Source organism: Diabrotica undecimpunctata, unplaced genomic scaffold (assembly GCF_040954645.1).
Source record: "Diabrotica undecimpunctata isolate CICGRU unplaced genomic scaffold, icDiaUnde3 ctg00002149.1, whole genome shotgun sequence".
Classification (NCBI taxonomy): domain Eukaryota; kingdom Metazoa; phylum Arthropoda; class Insecta; order Coleoptera; family Chrysomelidae; genus Diabrotica; species Diabrotica undecimpunctata.
In genome coordinates, this window is record NW_027313231.1 from 5,298 (window position 1) to 23,012 (window position 17,715).

General features: G+C 34.2%; 1 protein-coding gene across 1 annotated transcript; it reads right to left on the reverse strand.

The window, feature by feature from the left end:
• Positions 1–7,004: 7,004 nt before the first annotated feature.
• LOC140431850 (uncharacterized) lies at positions 7,005–8,868 on the reverse strand. The gene is made up of 2 exons (XM_072519725.1): positions 8,694–8,868; positions 7,005–7,444 (listed from the first exon to the last, which is right to left on the reverse strand). The coding sequence occupies exons 1-2, from the start codon at positions 8,866–8,868 to the stop codon at positions 7,005–7,007; spliced, it is 615 nt and encodes a 204-aa protein (XP_072375826.1).
• Positions 8,869–17,715: the final 8,847 nt, after the last annotated feature.

Consider the following 17,715-nt stretch of genomic DNA (forward strand, 5'->3'; position numbering starts at 1 on the left):
TTAAAACATATAAATCTATAAATACTCTCATCGGCCCTTTGCAACAAAATGTATCCGTTTATTTGTTCTGTAAACAAGTGTAATGAGTTTAGTCCAGGCATATACGTGTGTAAAAAATGACAAATCGTATACTTGCAAAACAATTATTATTACATATATTCGGTGGGAATTTTCTTGCAGTTTTTTTACTACAGAGCCATCGAAAAAATCTTAATTGAGATAGACCATGGAATATGCCTTTTTTTGGAATTCAAAAAATAACCTAACTTGTATAAGAATGTATACAACTGTTTGATTTCTTTAAAATAATTTTAAAAATTATAAACTATTTAAAGTTATGTAAATCTTGTTTGTTTGTATATTGGCTGTTTTAACCCTTTAACGGCGAAATTTGCTTTCTTGAACTTTACCATAAAAAAGTATTTATTAGACGACTATAAGTAGGTCTTTAACAGAAATAAAAAGATAATTTTAAAAAAATACAAAATTATTTAGTGTGGAAAATTTCGTTACATTCGATACATAAGCCTACATCACACTTTTTTTTGCTAACTCTTCTTCTTTTCCTTCCTTCATTTGGCACAAGCAAGTGGTTGCGACCATCGTACCTCAAAACATCTGATACCCTGTTCAGACTTACACTGGACCGTGATACTGCCGGCTTTCCTGCTCCCTTAGGCGGAACTCCATATTTCGTAAAATATGTTTGCACTATTTGTCTTCTATCTACTAGCTGTGAAATATTTTCGTGCTGTCTGTAAACGTTCCATGCATTCTGTATCTGGCAGTATTCTCATCCAATAAATCAGTGCCGCCCATAAAACGATTGTATTCCGTTATAAGTGATGGACGGCTGATAGAAATGTTCTTTTTTTTTCCATTCGAGAAAATCGTTTCACACTGTTAGTTGGATTTGTACCATGACAGGTGGAAGCCGCAGCGACGACATTATTGTCCAACCATTTTAGAACAATAACTCCATCGTCTGTATCAATTATATAACGGTATTCGCCTCTTTTATTTTGCTTCTGAAAATCTTTATTTTTAATAAGTGGACACGACTTGGGCATGCGGTTTTCATAATAACCATTCTGCTTCAAGTAATATAAAACATTGAAACCCGTGAACAAATTGTCGAAACATAATTTAAATGGCAATTTTCTTACAGCTTCAGGAAACTTTTCAATCATGCCTATCATTGGCGCTATGGTTGTTACGAATTATTTTTCGAAGTTGCTTTGTCCTTTTGGATTTTTACCTTGGTATAAATCAAAACTGACTAAATACCCTGATGGTGTATTCAGACACCACATCTTTTATCCGAATTAATGGGTTTTCCACGAATGAACTGCTTACATGAGTGGCGTCAAAACTACTTTATCATCAAAGTCTAAATGTTCTTCAGGGATCCAGTTTTCCATAAATTTTTGTTTTATAAGATCCATAAAAGTTCTGAGTTTCCATAGCTTGTCTGATTGGTCAGGTTTTGTATTATCTGCACAATGTAAATATTTTATTATTTGTCGAAATCTATCCCTTCGCATAGCGTGACATACCATTTGATTTCTCATATCATCGTTGGAATCCCAATAAAAATCTCTACCGGGTAATTTAGCATAGCCGGATAAAATAAGAATAGTTAGGCAACATTTCATTTCATCGCATGTTATGTTTGGATTTGTTTCATTTAAAATAATGCATATCTATTAGATTGGTCAACAAGAAACTGTACAATTTGGTCATCTATAAATTTTTCAAACATTTCAGCAGGAGACAAGTACACATTTGAGAATCGATTTGATAGTTTAGGAAATTCTCTTGGAGATGGAATAAGGTCTCCGTCAATCCAACTTATTTGGGTTTTTCCTGGTCGCTCTGATAACTTTTGTGTTACATTACTAGCAACAGCTTCGACCTGATAATTCTCCTCATCGTTGTGAATTCTAACTTCAACATGAGCAGAGAGTTGTTGTCTGTTGAGATTATCAATCATTCCGCCATCATTCTCTTCACCAGAGTCTTCATTCGTAAGGACATTTGAGTCTGGAGGTTCTATAAAAATCTCGCTAACGTCGATATCATCATCATAAACCATATTTAGTGCCTCTTCAAGAGTGAAACCGCGCCTAGAATAAAAATAATTATTCTTATTATTTTGCTCCCGCAATCGGTTAGCGTTACGATAACGTAACGGTAAAAAAACGTCTACAAAACGACAAAACCATGCCAGTTAACTACATGTTTGCTATTCAGTTATAAAGTTCAAACATTTGTTTAGTATTATTGGCTTCTAGAATGACCTCTACCACAAAAATATAAAACTGCATTTTCTAATCACTCATAACACAACATCAAATTTAACACTTATTAACAAATAAATTAAAAGCAAAATCAACCAATTCTGTCACGCCACAGATTGTTTGACCATCTGACAGTTGTCTAACATAACCTACAAACGGATTTCAGGCTACAGTTGGGACAGAGCCATATAAATAGAGTTGGGTGCGGCCGTTACATAAACGTAACACTAGCCGTTGATGGGTTAAGGAGTTCTTAAATACCTAAATTAAAGCTTAAATCTAGTAATAAAATTGTGAGAAGCATTTACAAGAACACTGAACAAACTTACTAGAAAATGAATAAGGTAGCAGACGAAATTAATTTGAAAGGAATACACAGTTAATGGTGGTAGTATTTCGCAAAATATATGTTAATGTTTTAACCTTATATAAACTGCCTAATGTTTAGATATTCTAGTTATATTTCTATGTTTTGTAACGATCCAAAAATTCTGTCTTAGTTCGAGTATTTCAAAATCCTTTATCTTGATTTAATTTTATTTTAATACTTTTGTCCGACCCTATAATAAGTTGAGATTTCCTGCGACTTGCAAATTATTTTTTCTAAGGAATGATTTTTGTAAACATCTCTAATTCTGCTTATCGGAGCATTTTAGTTCTCAGGCAATGGAATAAACAACGATAAGAGTTGATATAAGGTTGAATGCTCGAATAAATAAACTTTGAAAATTAAAGGCAGATATCGAGCACAGTTTTATTAATTAAATCTTGCCCAAGTACTTTCGCTTTCTAGAGCATCTTCAGGGGCATCTAAAGTAAGCCAAAAAACGTTTTTTTTTTAATGAAGAAATTGATTAACCTCGATAAAAACTCAAAGTTAATGGATGATAAAAAGTTTTTTGTGATTAAAGTTTTAGACTTACTTCGTCAATTTTGGGCTATCCAACAATTGCAGAATGTCATACAAATAAAATTAAACATAAAATTGAACATAACACTACACTAAATAAGGAGAAAGAGTTTAAAATTATTTAAAAGGTCGAAGCTACATTCTGGTCGGCAACAGGAGAGAGAATGACTCCCGGTATTAACGGAAATGTTTAGGTGACATGTGACACATGACAGCTTGGATGGGCAGTCACAATCATGTAGATGTGATCTGCACAATTTCTTTTAAACTGCTTGCGTTTTGATGACAAAACAACTAGAGCAGACAGAAAAACTGTCGATAAATTCGCACCAATAAGAGAAATATGGGATCTATTTATAGAAAACTATGAAATCTTGTATACTCCTTATGAATATGTAACTATAGATGAGCAGCTATTAAACTTTAGGGGTCGCTGCCCATTCAAAATGTACTTACCTAGCAAACCAGATACATATGGTATTAAAATTATTATGATGTGCGACGCCAAAACTAATTATATGTGTTCTGCAATTCCTTATACAGGAAAAGATTCAAACAGAAAGCCTGAAGATGGTTCTATTCCAACGCAATAGGTTATGAAACTATGGAAAACAATAGCAGGAACAACTCGTAACATACCAATGGACAACTGGTTTTCATCGATCGAGTTAGCAAAAAAACTTCTAGAAAATTAACTTACCATGGTAGGAACTCTCCGCAAAAATAAAAGAGAAATACCGATACAACTTCTAGATGTAAAAAGCAGTGAAATCCCCTCATCAGCGTTTGCTTTTTCAAAAGATGTAACTTTAGTATCCCAAGTTTCAGAAAAGAAAAAATGCGTTCTACTTATAAGTTCTATGCATTTTGGAGACGAAATAAATGCAGAAACAAAAAAGCCAGAAATTACAATGTTCTACAATTCGACCAAAGGTGGGGTCGATACGTTTGATCAACTCTGTCATTCAAAGACAGTTGCGCGAAAGACGAGAAGGTGGACTTTAAGGATTCTGTATGGAATGTTGGATGCTGCTGGGATCAATTATTTTGTGTTACATCAATTTCAAACATTGCCGAATTGTAACGTGGGTTCTACTTTTCTTAAAAACTTAGCTGATTGTGGCAAGAGCCACAAAAGCGTTCACGTCGTTGTGATTTTTGCCCAAGATCTCGTGACCGTAAAGGACGCCATATTTGTATTCATTGTGGAAAAAATATATATGTGCAGAACATCAATTTAGCATTTGTGAAATATGTAAATCTTAATCTTGATTTAAATATTTTGTATTGGTCAGATTTGTTTATCATATTATTTTTACTACTAAAAAATGGTTATTTTTATTTTGTTTTTTATTTGTTAATCATACCCTTACCTCGGTATTTACTGTAGAAACATTAAACTGTCATATAATAAACTATTTAAAAATGAAATAGTACCAAAGACATTTTTTTATTTGTCATATTTGAGTAAGTTTTTATTAGGGTCAAAGGCGACCCCACGTTGTGGTTTATGTTCCAGTTCCCTCACGTTGTTGTTCTAGGGTTAAAAAAATTATTTCTTTTAAAAAAGATCCCCCTTAAAAAACTTTTAGGAAAAAAAACCTAAACTTTTTCTTTCTAAGCAGCAACAGAATTGTTTAAACGGCATCCTAATTTTAAATAATTTAGAAATCTTCTTGTTTAGTGTTTCCCAAGACATCTCTGTATTTCTTGATTTATTTTTCATAGTTATTTCTCCCAGTCCCCCCCCCCCCAAAAAAAAAGGAATCCTTATCCACTACCTTCAGTCGATTCAGTGATTGTTCAGTGTCCCCTTTTAGCCCCCTATAAGCAATTATTATTGTTACAATTTTTTATATAAATTTTATTTTTCAATGGAATATTTTTGCAAGGGATTCTTAGATATTCATGAAAAACAATAAAAAACAGGTTTTTTTTTTAATTACAATTACGAATAACTTGAAAAGTTTAATGTTAACAAAATCTTTTTGCTTAAAATTTGATTATACATATATCAATTTCTGAGATTATTTTGACGTTTTAAATTTACACTCCTAAAAAGGGGTGGCATTCACCCTCAGGGTAAATGCGCATATCGGCATTACATCATTTTTGTTATTTAAATGGTTTTACAACTCCTGTCAAAATTTCAAGTCGTCATTTTATTCTGGACATTTTTTCTACTTTGACTGGGTTAATATGAATATAGTTTCTAAAACTAAACAAGCGAATTAACCGCCCACAGTTGTGTTCGACGAGAGCGAGGTCAAATTGAAATTAGATTAGACGTATTTTTGATACTGGTGCGACCTCTTCCATGAGGATATGCAATGTTTTCGCTTTTTTGGCTGCTTGCCTTATTGCACCCAGTCTATTTTCAATCAATAATAAATCTTCTAGATGTTATTTTATGTTACAAATTTCAAAACACAGACGAGGCAACGTGAACGAACGTGGGGTTGTCTAAATATATGTGTTGTTTGAAAATTTTAATTATTTCAGCGTCTAATAGAATTTTAAGGTTAATTATAATGATGATATATAATTGAATGTTTTTAAAAGTGCATCTACTGCATACTGACCCTTCGCGGAACCTCGATACGATAAGAATCGATTGGACAATGCACCTTACCACAGCCGTCAGGTTGTATATATGGATAAATCATACATTGTTTCTAAATATTGACAAGATGAAAATATTAAAACCGTCACCTAAATATGTCAAATATTTAGTTGGAGTAAAGCCTTGCAGGTTTTCAAGTAATAGAATCTAATCTTGCATATTATAGAAATTAACACTGGAAGCAAAAAGCAGTTCGAGTGTATGTGAGACTGGCCGAGGAATGTTAGATTCAACGAGGCCAATAACAGGGATTCATAATGTCCACGCTATTATTCAACATTTAGGACCCGTTCTCATTATGACGGACCGTCTATTTAGACGGAAGACGGCAGCCGGGCGTGAGTGTTCTCACTTACGATTACGACGGGCCGTCTGTTTAGACGGAAGACGTCAGCATGCACCGGTCGGCTCCGCTCAGTAGTTCAATGTTCGTACACGGTATACGATGGACGACGACGATATTCCACTGCTGTGGTGGTATTTAAGACAAAGAAGAAGAAGACGACGTAAAAGAAAACATTGGGTGCATGCATCCTATTCTACGAGAAAGATTTTTAGCGGGAACATTTGAAACATTAATGGGTGAAAAGAAAAAGACAGTTAAGATTTGATTTCACGTACAGGGCGCCTGCGCATCCGCTTATACGTATTTCGGCCTAATAGGCCTCATCAGAATGGCTTTCGCAGTCGCTCTGAACGTGAAAATAAATCTTCTCTGTCTTAGGAAGCAACTCTAACCTGGCTTCGTATAGACGCAAATAGCGGCATCTGATAATAAAATCCGTAAACTAATGGGTGAATTAAGAAATGATGAAACAAAGTTTTTTAACTACTTCCGTATATTTCTGCTTTTAATAATCTCTTTGGACGAATTGCAATACACGATTCAGAGAGTGCATTTGTCCACAACAAAGACTGTCCATAGTCCATATGTTTAAGGTAAAATTTTTTGTTTAATTCTAAAACTAATTCTTTACATTGCTTTGTTTACATTGTTTTAAATTAACAAAATAAATTTTACTAAGCATGTTTGAGAGGTGGGCGACGGTGATGGTATGAAAGCTGTCGGCTGCTGGTTAACTGGATTTTGTGTATAGTATCTAAGATATTGATCTTGCCAGCCAGTGTTTTGAAAATCATATGTTTGGTAACCTACTCTATTTCGCCCCCTTTAATTTTCTGTATCAGCTAAGACTCCTGCTTGAAACTCATCCATCGTGAACGAATCCACGGCAGGTAGCATTCCTTTGAAAAATAATAAATTAGGATTTTCTTTTTCCTGTTTCATCCTAGAGTCCAGATATTTAGCCATCTTGTCACCGATCTCTTTGTCTTTCGTACTCCTACGAGTCCGTGTACAAAACTTTTTATTACTACTCGGACAATTTTCTACATTTTCTTCGGTGATCGGTACGGTGCTTGACGTTTGAATTGACTCTTCGGTGGGTCTATGCTTATAAACCTTTTTTAAAAACATCAATTGCTCTTCGTGCACATAATTTCGGGACCTTTTAGCGGCAGATCCAGATCCATTTTTATCTTTCTTTTTTTTTTTGATAGATTTTTGCCATGTGTCTCGAATGTTGCTCCATTTATCCGAGACAGTTTTTGCTGCAAACAAATTAATACATAATAATAAGTAATTCTTATTGAGAATATTTTTTTTAGATATTTTGCAGCTGTGTGTTCATTTAGGGAACTCCACTACTCGTATAGGGTAGGAGTTTCCACTATTAGTAAAATAATAAAAGAAATAAGCGCCATTATTTGGAACAGATTACACACAGATTTCATGAAGTTGGCTGATTCGGAGAGATAATGGGAAGCCATTGCAAATGGATTTGAAACAAAAGCTAACTTTCCTCATTGCCTTGGACCCGTCGACGGAAAACACATTAGAATGATAAAACCAAGCAATAGTGGTTCTATGTTCTTTAATTACAAAGAGTATTTCTTATTTGTATTACTTCCTGTGGTCGATTCAGAATACCGATTGAACTATATAAGTCTGGGTTTATATGGGAAGGAATATGATTCTACTATACTAAAGAATAGTACGTTTTAGCAAAAGTTAAATGATGGTTTATTAAATATACCAAAGCCTAGACGTGTACATGAAAATACATATGACGAATTACCGTTTGTACTTATTGGCAACGAAGGCTTTGGTATGACATCAAATTTTTTAAGAACTTATGGAGGTACACATTTAGATCATAAGAAAAAAATTTTTAACTATCGATTGAGCCGCGCTAGAAGATATGTTGAATGTGCCTTTGGTATTCCTGCCAACAAATGGAGAATACTGCATCGGCCGATAGATCTTCAAATAGAAACAGCGATCGACGTCATAAAAGCTTGTACACTTTTACATAACTTTGTTAGATATAAAGAAGGCATTAATTTAGAGCTTAGCCAAAACCCAATTTCTACGGAAAAAGATCCCAATATACAAAGTAGAGGTGGTCCTAATGCGAATGTGATTCGAATAGCATTTGCCGATTACTTCGTGTCTGATATTAGTTCAATACCTTGGCAGGAAGCAGCTGTATGAATATGTTTTTACCTAGATATAATTTATATACTTACACGGTGTTCTAACGAAAATTTGTACATCCCTAGAACTTGGCAAAATAAAAGTTTTGACAGAAATCCACATACAGGTAAATAGTTTTTTATATCGAGTAAAAGAAAATATAACCTTTATGTCACTTCAAACAAAAATATTTCTATACATTGACTAACTCATAGCTCACAAATTTCTAAAAAAATAGAATAAGTACCTATATTCATGTCAAGAAGAATGTGCTTTCATCGTATACCTACCTACTTACTCTGAGATAGCGCGTAACAAACTCACCAAATTCTTGTCTTTCTTTTTCTTCAAGTTGTTCAAACTCAGGATTTAATATTGTACATATTTCGCGCCATGCTGCTAATCTTAAGTTTTTATCTTTATATCCTTCTGACGTTTTGTCCCACAAGACAGTTTTATTTTCGATAAGCGATATCAATGCAGACGTATCTAACTCCATTTTTCACGAGCGTAGAAGCCGAAATGATGTTTGCATGGTAATTTGCGGGGATTGCGGGTTAAGAAGGGAAGTACATCGGTGCCGTCTGATCGGCAAAACCGTTCACATACGGCAAAACCGTTAATGTGAACAGTGTCATATAAATTGTATTGTCACTGGCATATCCGTCTCTTCAGACGGGCCGAGAAAACAGACGGTCCGTCATAGTGAGAATGGGCTCTTACTTTGATATCTTGATTAGCGGGTAATCTTGGTGGAGGATAGATTACTTCAGTGTTTGGTATTAGATTAGCTGATGTTTTTCGTCTATGCTTCACTTCCCAGGGGAAAACAGGCTTCAGTCCTTTATTTCATCAAATTGCTATGTATCACACGTAAGCGAAAAACGTATTTACGGTTGCCTTCCAGCTTTTATGCATTTTTACTTTTTTTATATATTCTTGTTATTAGTTATGCCATTATTCCTTGACTTTTTGCACTAATTACTCGCATTAAATAATCATTTCCTTATATACAGCGAAAAGTAGTCGGGGAAAAGTTTAACGAGGAAAGGAGTTGGTATAATCGCTAATAGAGTAATAAAGCAAAAGTAGCAGCAGCAAAATCTAAAGCAGAAGCGTATACAAATATATACATCAACTATGGGAGAGCGGAGTTAAGATATATAAAGTAGCCAAACACAGAGCAAAGAAAACAAAATATTATAATCAGAATAGATGTATTCGGACCGACAATAATAAAACACTGCTTCACAAAAAGAAGGTCACAAAGAATGGGGAAGTAGTACCTTGACTAAATGAAAAACTTCACTGAAAACCATTTGAGCGAGTGAAGATAGTAACATCAATTATTGTCGCCAAAATAAGAAACGAGAAAATTGCTCCAGCACTTCAAAAAACGTTAAGCAGACGTTAAGAGAAAGTTAAAGCAGAAAAATCACATGACATTTCTAGGGCAATGTTGGCATCAGCCGTAAGAGAGACCGAAATAAGTTTGTTTAATATAAAGTCAGACGAATGGGAAAGCAGTATATCGGTACCTGTTTACAATAACAAAAGAAATATACAATTTACAGACGACAGAGATATAAAACTAATTAGTGACACTATGAAAATATAGAAGAGGGTAACTGATAGACAGATACGTGAACAGAATAAAATATCCGAAAATCAGTTTGAATTTATGGAAGGTAGATCAACAACAGCTCAAATTTTCGTTATCAGGTAACAGCTGGTAAAAAATAGGAATAAGTAAACAAACGTATGTAAGTATGTAAAGATGTAGGAAAAAAGATGTAAAAATGTGAAAGTAAGATTGCATTAATCCTTATTTATTCTCATAAGTATTGGATTAGATAACAGAGAAACTGCAGGTCAATATTCTCTAGTGTTGCATGTATCCTTATGATGTAGTGTTAGTAGAAAATACTAAAAGGAATTTAAAAAAAAACTGGAATAGTAAACAAAAACTCTCAAAGAAGAAGGTTTAAATTTTAGTGTGACAAAAACAGAGTATTTGGAATGTTCACTTGAAGATGGAATTATTACGACAAATAACATGATAAATTTGGATGGTGAAATGTTTGTCAAAAGTAATATTTTTAAGTACGTAGCATGGGTATTATAGAGTAACGGGGAGATACATGGAGTAGAGTTGGGGCAGGATAGATGAATTAAAAAAGAAGCGAGTGGTGTGTTGTGAGACAGAAAGATTTCAATGAAGCTGAAAGAAAAATTCTAAAAAACCACATTAGACCAGCTGTGATTGAATGTTGGGCAGGTAAAAAGAAGATGAATAACGAATGGATGGATAAGTGGAGTGACAAAAAAAGATAAAAGTAAGAATGAGTATATTAGGGAAAATCTAAGGGTTGCACCAATTGACGCCAAAATGACGGAAAAGGCTTTTATTTGAGTTCAAAAATACCTTCACCATTTATAGTGTTCGATAACCAGAGAAGTAAAAGGGAATAAATAAAAGAATTCAAATTTGTGCAATACAATTAAAATATACTGATAAAACACCTTTGAAATTTTTCATACAAATAAATAGATCCTTTAAAAATAAATGTTTGTAACGAATCCATTTATTTGTATGAATTTTTGTTAAACGAATAACTTTAATTAATTCCCTTGTTCTGCTTATAAAAACAGGATTATCAATTAAAAACTTCCAAACAACAGTTTCTGTCACCTTTTGGCTCCCTTTCTCTACATTTTACTATTTATATATATATATATATATATATATATATATATATATATATATATATATATAAAAGGAAAAGAAGTCTTTGCTGACAACGTTAGAAAACGGAGCTTTGAGGTTTATTGGGATTTGCAGCGGTGAAATAAGTGTACTCTTTTAACTAAGTTTCAAGCTTTCGAAAATGTTTATTTTCATCATCAGGAAAAACTGAAATGTTATATGATGGATCATTTACTAGATATGGTGATTCCAGAATGGTCCTTTCATATTCCCTTTGTAAAAAAGTATGTGGATGACTTAATCCTAGCCATTCCTAGCAATGGATCCACAGAAATCTTGAATGTATTTAATAGTTATGACCCTCTATTACAGTTCACAATCGAACATGAGGATGATCTATGCTCAGTCCCCTTTCTTGATACCCGGTTCATCAGAACCCAGAATAACTCCCTGATTATCGACTGGCATAGAAAACCTCATAGTTCTGGACGCTTCCTTAACTATTGGTCATATCATAGACATTCAATAAAAATCAATTTGCTCAAGCAAATGAAAGCTAGAGTCATAGCAATCAGTGATCCTTCTTTCCATCAGAAGAACCTGAAAATCCTGTCTAACCTTTTCATCGACAATTCATACCCAAAACACCTAGTCACCAAGATATTATTTAGTTTGACCCCGAACATAGCACGCCAAAATGATGAGGTGCAAATTATTGTCACAAGTGGAGAACAAAATGCCAATTGCTCATATACTTCATTAAAATACATAAAAGGCATAACACCCAGACTGACAAGACTTTTTGAAGATTTCACTAATTTAAAAATAGCCTTTAAAACTTCATTAACTGCAAGATCTATATATTCCAAAGTCAAAGATAAAAGTGGCATCAAAGATGCCAATGATTTCAACGTACTTTACCAGATTCCTGGCAACAATTGTAATTGGGTATATGTGGGACAAACCACTCGTAGCCTAGGTAGTCGCTTAATCAGTCATCGAAGCGACAGCAGACTATATCCGGAAATATCTGCCCTTGCAGAACATGTAAATAAAGAACATCACATAATGAATTATGAATCAGTCAAAGTTTTAGCTACTGAATCCAATTACAAAAAAAGACTCTTCTTAGAAATGACATTCATTGCTCAAAATTCAAACGCAATGAACAAAAGGAGTGACATTAATCAGTTAAGCACCATTTACTCCTACCTATTATATTTGGATACACATTCACATTTCAATGATGTTTCAACAACTGAGTCATTGTAAAGTTTCCAGGTTTCTTCATTTAGTATATTTCTCATCTTAATAAAAGAAACTCTGAGATAGCGCGTATACAATCTTTGTTAAATTTTGATGTGTAATATTAGTAGTACTACATAAGACAAAGAAAACAAAAAGAAGTACTGTCATTTGCCATGTCCAGGAATGACATCTACTCTTAACCTATCACTCCACTGTTGGCCGGCACACGTGGCCGTTTTAAATCGTTGTAATTGTCTTTTTCTTATGTGTTAAAAGTAAAAATAATTGTCAAGTTTGGTCTTTTACACCATGCAATTTATATATTTTTTATTTATTGACTCAATCAATGAGTGGTGCGTGAAATTGTCACATGTGAGTAGAACATCCACGAAAGACAAATCTCAATAACGTAAGTTTTTATAACCTTTTACACTCTTAATAGGCTTCGAGGATGTTTTACTAACAGTAGCACTTTATTTCAGTTTTTCCTGATGATGAAAATAAACATTTTCGAAAGCTTGAAACTTATATATATATATATATATATATATATATATATATATATATATATATATATATATATATATATATATAGGTAGCGACAAGCTAATTAAAACTGTATTATTCAAAAATTAAATAACAGATCTCTTATTAAAATTTACATTTTCGCAGTTGGTAATACTTATACAAAAATATATTTATTTCTCCTTTAACCTTGCAGACGTTGCATTTTTCATGTATGGGAAACGAAATATTATATTGTCAGCATTGACATCACAAGAGACTTTGCCCATAATATTTGAGATTATCGTCTGGCTTTTAAAACAAAGAATGTGTGTTTAATTTAGTAATCAATCAGTCACAATTTGAATCGGTCCGATACATACAAAAATACCTTCCCTCCGAGAATTAATTACTGTAGCGTGTTTAAATAAAACGAGCGGTTCGAATTTATATACATATATTTATTTATAAGTTTACAGTTCGGTACTCTCTTATCCACTAACTTTACTTCTAACATCTCGTCATATATATACCAAAAGTATTAAGTTCCAGAACATTCGGGAGTTGTCCCACCTCTAATTCGCCTACGTGACCTGTTGTTCTGTCTCACACTCGATGGATCGCGAATGTTCTTTATGCCTTGTTAGAGTTGTAACCGTTATATGAGCCATGCCAAAAGCATGTTCGTAACACTGCTCCCCTCTTAAATCTGAGCGTCCCGATCAGTAACTATATATGTAGGCCCAGGATGGCGGAATCTACAGGACTCTCCAGCTCTGCATGAACCCCTCAAGAAGAAATAACAGTCTACAGACTTTGAAAGACACGATCTCTTCGGGTTAATACAACACACCGTAATTCGTACGCCGGTTTCTCGGAAGATCACTTCAAGCATGCTTCTGACAATCTTCCAGTCTAGATTATCTAGTGCATGGCCTATCTTGGGTAAGGCCAAATTCTTGATGTCATAAGTGCACACGATTTTCTTCAAATTAGTTAGAGCACGCCATATATCCTCGTAGCTTGCCTTGTCTGTATACGACTTCCTGGTCACCATATACAGCAAAAATCGAGGACCATCTTCTAATCTCAGTACTCTTCCAACTTTAGGCTGCTGGTTTTTTAACTCGTCCAAACGACCGAATTTCTTATAGAATACGGATGCGATTCCTTTAGTCATCTCAAGATCTTGGGCAACATAGTGAGCTAGAGAGACGTTATGCGGAACACTAAAAAGATCCTGCTGAACTTCTGTGATCACGTCGAATCTAGCACTCTTTCTCTCTGCGTAATTTGACATAAATTCATTAAAGCTTGGTCGCCGGTCATCTTTGATCTCATGTTGAAGGGTTCGTGCTTCTTCTGTTTCATTTGAGCCAGCATATGGGACAAGACGATTTATGTGAACTACTTTTGGTTTACCTTTCGGCAACTTCTTAATTCGGTATATTACGTCATTTATTTTCTTTTTAATTTCATATGGACCTTCCCATTGTCTTTGCAGTTTGGGAGACAAGCCTCGACGACGTTGTGGATTATAAAGCCAAACAAGATCACCTACTTCATAGCTTTCACTCTTGCATCGAGAATCATATTGATCTTTCATTCTGTCATTGGCTATCTGGATATATTTATTTCCCTCATTTGTCTCTGGAAGTGGACCTGCAATGTCGATTGCTACTCTTTCCATAGGACTACCAACATTGTACTGTCTCATGGGTGCCCTCTTTTTACCAGCTGGACCATTACTGGTTGCACACAGTTCACATTTCCGGCACCATCTTCTTACATCATCTTTACAGTTCACCCAATAGAACCGTTCTCGAACCTTTTGCAGAGTCTTCGTGATACCAAAGTGTCCACCTGATGCACCGTCATGCAACTGACGCAATACTTCTGACACTTTACTTTTAGGTACAATTAACTGAAGCTTAGTTTCTGTACCATCATCGTTCTCAAAGGTTCTATACAGAAGATCATCTTTCAGCACTAGGCAATTCCATTGGCTTCAGTAACACTTGACTTCTGGACTACATGCACTAATGTCTTGCCAAGAAGGTCTTTCACTTTGACGCATCCAATCCAATACTCTTTTTATACATGGATCATCTGCTTGAGCGTCTTGTAGCTGTTGAGGCTGCCATTGCTCATTAATGACGGTGGTTCGTCTCACGAGGCAAAGTCGTTCTTCTAATTCAAGACAATGATTACGATTTGCACTGTATGGCCGTCTTGACTGAGCATCAGCATTTGAATGACTTTTTCCAGCCCTGTGTTTGATTTGTTCTAGCTTTCTGACTGTTGTATTATTTTCTTGCAATTTACGACGAATGTGACCTACGTCGTTACCATTCCAACATCTGGGTTCACGTCTCTTCGGCATCATGTCACGAACTACTTTCCGTACGATTTCCTTCAGACGTTTCTCGTTTTGTTCGTCGCTCTCTTCAGAGGTTCGTACTCGATAGCTCCGTGAAACTTGACTAGCTGTTTCATGTTCTAAGGCAATAGCGAGCGCTTCATCTAAAACTTTCGGTCTTGCTAGTCGTAAAGCTTTCTGTAGTTCAATGTCTCTTAACCCATTGACGAAGGCATCTACAGCAATTTCTTCCAAAATGTTGTCTGGTGCCTCTGGATAGGCCAACAATTAGGAATTGATCTTAGGATATCCGCAGGATCACCTGGTAAAGCAGCAGTCAAGGAAACAGCTTTTTCTTGTTCTGTCCAATGATTGGCTGTCGCAATAGCTTCAAATTGTCTAAGGTATATGGACCAAGAGGACTTTTCATCAAATGGTGGCAATTTGAATCTCATATGATGTGTCATTTCGTCTCTCGGTGATTCTTCTTTCACTACCGGATCTAAGGCTACTGTATTAACTGGTGGTAGCACTTTCGTGTTAGTTATCATGGTCTCTAATTGTTTGATCTTCTCTTCTACGTCTCCTATCTTGTCGTTTACAATTTTCATTTTCTTATCGAATTTTCTTGAGACTGCTTCAAATTTCTCATTGTTTTGAATACATATTTCTTTAATTATTTGTGAAGTCTCGTCGAATCTTCTAAATACATTTTCGAATGTTTCATCGAATCTTTTGGGAACATTCTCTAATTTATTATCATCTCTTTTAGAAGATTCTTCAATTTTTTTCGAGACATTCTCAAATTTTCCATCAATTATTTTCGTTAAAACTGCTTCTTCTGTTGATTGAAACTGGAATGTCTCTGGATCTTCTCCATTTTTGTTAAGCACAGTCTTCAGTCGTTCTTGGAGTATCTTCTTGGACCCACTGCAGTCTTCATCGCGTTCTTCTAGCTGCTCACGCAACTGTTTTACTGACAATTCTACTAGCAGCATCTTTGGTCAGGCACGTGTACTTTTTAAAATGTTCAAAAGTCTTTTTCAAAAGTCACTGCTGAATTTATATTTAAATAAATCAATTATCCTCACACCGTGACACCACTGTAGCGTGTTTAAATAAAACGAGCGGTTCGAATTTATATACATATATTTATTTATAAGTTTACAGTTCGGTACTCTCTTATCCACTAACTTTACTTCTCGTCTATATATACCAAAAGTATTAAGTTCCAAAACATTCGGGAGTTGTCCCACCTCTAATTCGCCTACGTGACCTGTTGTTCTGTCTCACACTCGATGGATCGCGAATGTTCTTTATGCCTTGTTAGAGTTGTAACCGTTATATGAGCCATGCCAAAAGCATGTTCGTAACATTACGTTTTACGAAAATAACTATTATTAACAGTTTTTTCTACGTTTTATTCGATTTTATTTATTATTATTTTTATTTTGTTTCCTTGGAAAATAAGTTTATCACCCACAAATCCACACAACCACGGAACATATATATATATATATATATATATATATATATATATATATATATATATATATATATATATATATTATATTATATATATATATATATATATATATATATATATATATATATGTATATATATATATATATATATATATATATATATATATATATATATATATCGAGAAAAGGAGTACGACCGTCAATCCAAAATAAACTAAGGTACACTCGAAGAGTGGTGGGTTTTTCGGTCAAAGTGGAGAAATAAAAGACAAAGAAGGTGGCTACTTCATCTATTTATTGAAGACGTTTCGCTTTCTGTTTGGAAAGCATCATCAGTTCATCTAAAAAGAACAATGTGAAAAAACCAAACATCCAAAGAGAAGTTAAAACATGTGTGTTACCTCAAAAAGACATGTAGCAGTCAATGATATTAAATTTGTAAAAAAGCTTCCGATAATGGAACATTCAGAGATAAAGTTGTATAAACAATTAATTGAAACTAGGTATAGTTTACAAATTAACAAACTTAGCACAGCAAAAAAACATGTGATAATAATGCCTTGCTGTTCTGTCACTTTTTGACCTCAAGGCCATTGTCTTTTCACGTTGTTGGCGTGGGTGTTACACCTGTTAATTCATTTACCTGCTGCATACAGTAAGCTAAAGATTGGTAGCTTCATTTTACTTTTAAATATTATATTTTAATCTAAACTAATTAATAACGTTACCTAAAGTCAAATATAAATTTTACTGATAATACATTGTTGGAATTGCATCTCATGACTTTCTAGTTCTTTACACATCAATTTTAATGTTTTTTACTTAAGTTTTTTATAACAATTTTTTTATATACATGTATTATTATCACATGTTCTTTTGCTGTGCTAAGTTTGTTAATTTGTAAACTGTACCTAGTTTCAATTAATTGTTTATACAACTTTATCTCTGAATGTTCCATTATCGGAAGCTTTTTTACAAATTTCATATCATTGACTGCTACATGTCTTTTTGAGGTAACACACATGTTACTCTGAGATAGCGCG